Source organism: Argentina silus, assembly GCF_951799395.1.
Source record: "Argentina silus genome assembly, chromosome: 7".
Classification (NCBI taxonomy): domain Eukaryota; kingdom Metazoa; phylum Chordata; class Actinopteri; order Argentiniformes; family Argentinidae; genus Argentina; species Argentina silus.
This window is the reverse complement of record NC_139661.1, coordinates 21,699,618-21,705,307: the sequence shown is the minus strand read 5'-3', so window position 1 is coordinate 21,705,307 and position 5,690 is coordinate 21,699,618. Positions and strand designations below refer to the sequence as shown.

Below are 5,690 nucleotides of genomic sequence, written 5' to 3'. Positions count from 1 at the left end.
GGCTGCTTCTACAGCACTTCCCCATCCACTTAGGCCCGAGGAGTAGTGGGAAAGGAGGGAGCGAGAGAGAGAGAGAGGGACACACACACACACACACACACACACACACACACACACACACACACACACACACACACACACACATACACACACACACACATACACAAAAACATGCACAGTCTCTCTAACACACACACTGTGCTGAACATTCACTGAATCAACAGCCTCCATCATAACAGTACATTGAGAACTGATCCAGACTGACCTTCACAGCGCAAATGTTTTATTGTGCATCAGTTTTAATGGGCAGTTCATGCCATTGCCTTTTGAATATGAATATGAAATTTTTCAATAATACAGATTTATAGACTTGTGGAAATGGAAAAAAAGCACGACTGGCTATGCAAGTGACAAATATATATACATTTATTGTGTACCTTTTGAAAGCTATGAGACAGAAAAACAGAAACTAATGCTTCACTGACAGGAGAAGCACATCAAACGCTCAAACATCCAGAGCGTTAATGAGGGTTGTTGAAAGTGGATGTCGAGGACTGTAGCAATGCTGGTCTTCATCCTCCCCACCTCCAGCCAAGGACCGGTTCAGATCTGGGACACCACCCAATTGTGTAAAAACAATCAATTAATTACCGGGGAGAAACAGAACCAGCAATACTGCAGACTTCAAAATAAAAATTTGAAAACCCATTTGTATAAAATGATATGTCTAGCTGAATTCACAATGTGAATATACGGCCATCACTACAACCAACTCCAGGTTCAATTCCAGAACTCAAGAAAGCTTCCAGCAATAAACAAAACAAAAAAAACAGCAGCTTGAAGCTCACTCACATTTCAGGCGTCTTAAACAATCTAAAATAACAAACAGGGGGGTTTAGATTTCTCTTGATATAATGACAGGGTTGCAGGGAAACAGAGCTTCTCAAAGCTACACTCGCAAGACTACAATGCTTACATATTGATATGTATTGATATAATAGATGCACTATGCATATATGTTATTATCTACGGTAATGTGCTGGATTAAATTCTCTTATGGACTGATCAATAATGATATCTCTGTCAATCTGGTAGTGTATACTGTATAAGTAACCGTTTAGAATGTCACTGAAGCTTATTGATGGGTTTCTCCCTGTCCAATCCCCGAACACTGTAAAAACAGACTTTACTATGCACTTCTGAAATAATTCATTTCACAGAGACTCGATTTAATCTAAAATACAAAATAAGGATACATATTATACAATAGTTCAATTTGTACAAAGTGCTTGCTTGAAAGTGTCTGTAATATTCAAAAGCTTAAAACAATAGTGAAACTCTTGCATTACCGTACATTGTAAGCATAAGGCCAAATAGGCACAATTACAGACACATATAGTAAAACAAGTTTAGAGTAAGCTTGAATAGTTGTCCTCTTCTCTCTCTTTCTATCAATAACCTTTTAAAAAACCCAGACCGATCCTAAGTGAGATTAGTCATACGGCCTTGGTTTATACTCTAAACGATATGCTTGTTGCATTGCACCTTCCAGTCAACTCACATTTACAATAAACAACATATAACTGAAACCAAACCTCAGCTGTACGTCTCTAAATACTCTGATATAGCTTTCTTCATATATATATATATATATATACACAGAGGCAGCGTGGGCTAATTCAGTTGGCTGTAACATTTTAGAACACTGAAATGTCATGTCTGACGTTACACATAATTATGTATGTACACAATACGTTTGAATCTGAACAGACCCCCTGTAACATTGCACTCTCCTGAATAAGCCACTGGTAAGGCTGAATATGGGAATAAAAACGCGTACCGAGCAGCAAAGATTTCTGATTAGTAATATAAGACGTACATACGAATACAGATTTGTAATTTTCCGGCACTAGTAGAGATACACACAGTATATTAAGACGTTTCTGTTTCAACATTGACATGCTGGTTTTTTTCAGCACAAGCAGCAGCATCAGTAGTTCACTGAGTTGTTTCTCAATGAGGCAGAGAGTGGGGGAGAGGGGGAGGGGTGGGTTGAGGGAGAGAGAGAGGGGGAGAGAGGGAGAGAGAGAGAGAGAGGGGGAGGGGGGGGTTGAGGGAGAGAGAGAGAGAGAAAGGGAGAGAGAGAGGGGGGGAGAGAGAGGGGGAGGGAGAGAGAGAGAGAGAGGGAGAGGGGGAGAGAGAGAGAGAGGGAGAGAGAGAGAGGGAGAGAGAGAGAGAAAGGGAGAGGGAGGGAGGGAGAAAGATAGTCCTTCATGACAAAGAATGGCACATTGAACAACTTGTGTATTATTTTGCACAATATCATCAAGTCATTGAATAAGTCGACGTTGATCCACAATTCATCTTGATTTCATAAACGTAGATGAACCGATTGGCCCTATTCAATCAAAACCTGTAGCCAGGTTTCCAGGATCAATTTGACTTATCCTCAAAACCTGGATATTGGATTTGTCTTTAGGTAAGACCTTGCACCACAGCCTCTATGGAAATAGCTTATTCATCTTGCTTAATATGCTATTGTGTTTGTGAGGCAGGCGTTCTATAGTGAACAATACAAAGTAGCAAACAGATTTTCTGTTCCATTTCGAACACAGATATGCTTTCAGCCAATATAATGCAGTTTGTATAGGCTGAATGGACATGAATATGAGAGCCATAGGCAGAAGAGCCTCCCATTGTCTCTCCATTGATGGTTCCCATCCAATAGTAACGCTTTCATTGTCTACTGTATGTACAGTACCTACCTAACACGCAGCAGTATGTCTTTCCAAAGAATCATGATTGTAATGACTACTGTATCTACGAACAGTCTATGTTTTTAGCTGATCTATGTTACTTTCTTTTAAATAATACACAACATAAACATGTATATGGTCTCGTCTAAATTTAAGGCAAACTGTGTTAGATTTTACCATCATGGCTTAACACAAGGGATATGTGTGTGTGTGTGTGTGTGTGTGTGTGTGTGTGTGTGTGTGTGTGTGTGTGTGTGTGTGTACTTGTGCCAGTTTTGTAAGGGTGTGGTGATACACTGCAGAAACTACACCCCTTAACACCGAAAGGGCAAGCAATTACACAACCATAAACACAAGCAAGCGTTCCACATTTCCAGTTATTGTCCCTTCAATTAGAATGCATAATGAGAAAAGAAAAGCCATTTTCATATTTACCATAGCAACCTCTTCTGCACAGACTGTATGCCTGTTAAAAACAGATCCTCTCTGTGTCTTGTTAAGACGGTGAGGTGAAGTCTGGTGTTTGTGATTTCTGTGACCAGCATCCGAACTCTGAAGTGGATGGATCATCTAATGGCCGTTCAAATCTGTGACCCTGGACTGGTACCCCTCGGACGACTGACATATGAGTATGAATATGGAACTAAATAGAGAACATATGCCATTAAGCAGAATAACGAGACTGACAGAGAGCGACTAATGTTACTTGAACAATCATTTGGCCACAGCGTCCTTGTATGGCTCAGGTCAACCAAATGTAGCAACTGCTCTTGAAATAATGAGGCGATTATGATGAATTTCAAAGTCTGTGCCTATCTGTGTGTGTGGGTGGGGGTGGGGGGGGGGGGGGGGTCTGTGTGTGTGTGTGTGTGTGTGTGTGTGTGTGGGTGTGTGTGTGTATGTGGGTGTGTATGAATGTGCTTATTTTTCTCCCAAACTCTCCATTTACACGAGCACACAGCTGCATGACGTGATCAATGTACGATTAAGACTTCAACAAACAAGCGACTTAACGTCTAAAATATAACATTGTTATAACATTGTTATAAGTTGTTAGTTTGCGTTAAGTTGTTATTTTGTTCTCTCTGACATTCCTACAGTGGATCACAGGAGAGGGAGACATTAAGCATTTGCAAGGCCAATATTACACAAGACACTGCATTACTGAGAGGACAGATACCTTTAGCTTAGAGTTGGTAGCTGTCCTTCTGGCAGTCTGTCTGAGCTTGTGTGTCTGCTTATACTGTACAGGTACTGTGGGTATTTTTGTTACAACTGTGGGTATTTGGCTGTCTCTGTTTTCCCTCAGGTAGAACACGTTAACATGGCCGCTTGACACAAACCTTATTTTTAGCTTCATCAATTCCCCCCCAAAACACATTTGACAGTCAGCAACTCTTTCCCCAAGTGCCAGTCGTAATTCCTTGTGTATAAAAACCCTAAACAGCATCTAAAACATCTGCCTTTCCCGGCCTGCCTTCCAGCTCCCTCTCACACCAAACAAACGTACATGCGGTAAAGTCTGTCCGTCCGTCCGTCCTGCTTGTGACTTATTTGGTTTCCAGTGTTTAGGTAGAACGAGGCTGTCTGTAATGTTACGAGTGACTTCCTGATGAGGGACCTCTACACCCAAATGGGAAATGTAGTTTTTCTTTTCTTTTCTTTTCAGGGTGAAAGGTTGCCCAGCAGGTCCGGGGTGAGGTACCCTATGGGCATGGTGGGCAGGGGCTTGGTGGGGGGTCGGGGGGAGGGGGGCGACAACTGGGGGGAGGGGGGGTTGAGAAGTAGGCTGTGCTGGGAGTCGATGTCCTGCACCACTGTGTAGTCTGAAACGGGGGGGAGGAAGTGGGCTGGGGGGGTGTTGGAGAAGATGTAGGAGGACTGGTAGTCCCCTACGGTGGCAGAGGGGGGCAGGAAGGGGGCCTCCTGGTAGGGTTTGGTCTCGGTGGCCTGGGGGGGTAAGGTTTGGTACCCCTCGGAAGGCAAGGTGAGGATGGGGGAGGAGGCGCTGATCTGACGGGCGCTGCTCTCCGTGGTATAGCCCCCACCCTCAGCACTCACCACCAGCAGCTGAAACTGCTGCTGCTTCTTCCTCCTCTCCTCTTTCTCTGCCTTGCTCTCCTCCTCTCCTCCTTCCTCTTTCTCCTTCCCCTTCTTCTTCTCCTCAGTGGGTGGAGCGTTCTCCTGAGCTCGTGGCTGTTGGCCGGGGGACAGCACCACCCCCCCGGTGGGGGTCACATCACTGACCTGGGCGTAGAAGTCCATGTTGACCCAGCTCTGAGGGCCTCCCAGCTGGGTCTGGACCCGGGGCCTCTCCCCTCCCTCTGGGGCTCGGCCTGGGGCTCGGCCCGAGACCTCCAGGGCTGGGGTGCTTGAGTGGCTCCGGTTGCCCAGGGAAGGCTCACTCTTGTGGGGCTGGCCCGGCAGGAGGGCGGCCATCAGCATCAGGGTCTCCTGGTCGGGGAGGTCTGGGTCGTAGCAGCTGGCCCGGCCTGAATCATCATCAGGGATGCTGAGATAGGGAAGGAGGGAATGAGAGAGAGAGAAAGAGAAAGGAAGTAAGAAAGATAAAAACAGATAAATAAACGAGGTAAAAACAACACAACACAACACATTACATAGATAATGGAATAGTATGACACATGAACAAGGCAGACAGAATTTAGAACAAGACAAAACAAGCATCAACGACTCCTTACCTGACGGCGTGGGAGCAGCCGAGGTGTGTGTGGTGGTTGGGGTGGCTGAGGCCCAGGAGACGCTGGGTGTCAGAGCTCTGGCTGTCCTCTTTCTCTCCAGGCTTGGGCTCATCCATGTCCAGCTCGATGAACTCCACCCAGGGGTCATCCTGGTACAGGTTCTGGGGGTAGGAGTGGAGACCACCCATACCACCTCCGCTCAGGATGAAGTTCAGCTCATCCAGCTTTCCTTTCT

At 45.2% G+C, this 5,690-nt stretch overlaps 1 protein-coding gene across 1 annotated transcript in view; it reads right to left on the bottom strand.

Annotated features, from left to right (window-relative positions):
• Positions 1-4,328: 4,328 nt before the first annotated feature.
• ghra (growth hormone receptor a) overlaps positions 4,329-5,690 on the bottom strand; it is a gene marked incomplete at its 5' end in the record, with an annotated part of 10,673 nt that continues 9,311 nt past the window's right edge. Inside the window, 2 exons of the mRNA XM_083674008.1 lie at positions 4,329-5,268; positions 5,456-5,688. Coding sequence (XP_083530134.1) covers positions 4,422-5,268; positions 5,456-5,688 — 1,080 coding nt within the window. The 3' untranslated portion in view covers positions 4,329-4,421. The remainder of the gene's footprint in view (positions 5,269-5,455; positions 5,689-5,690) is intronic.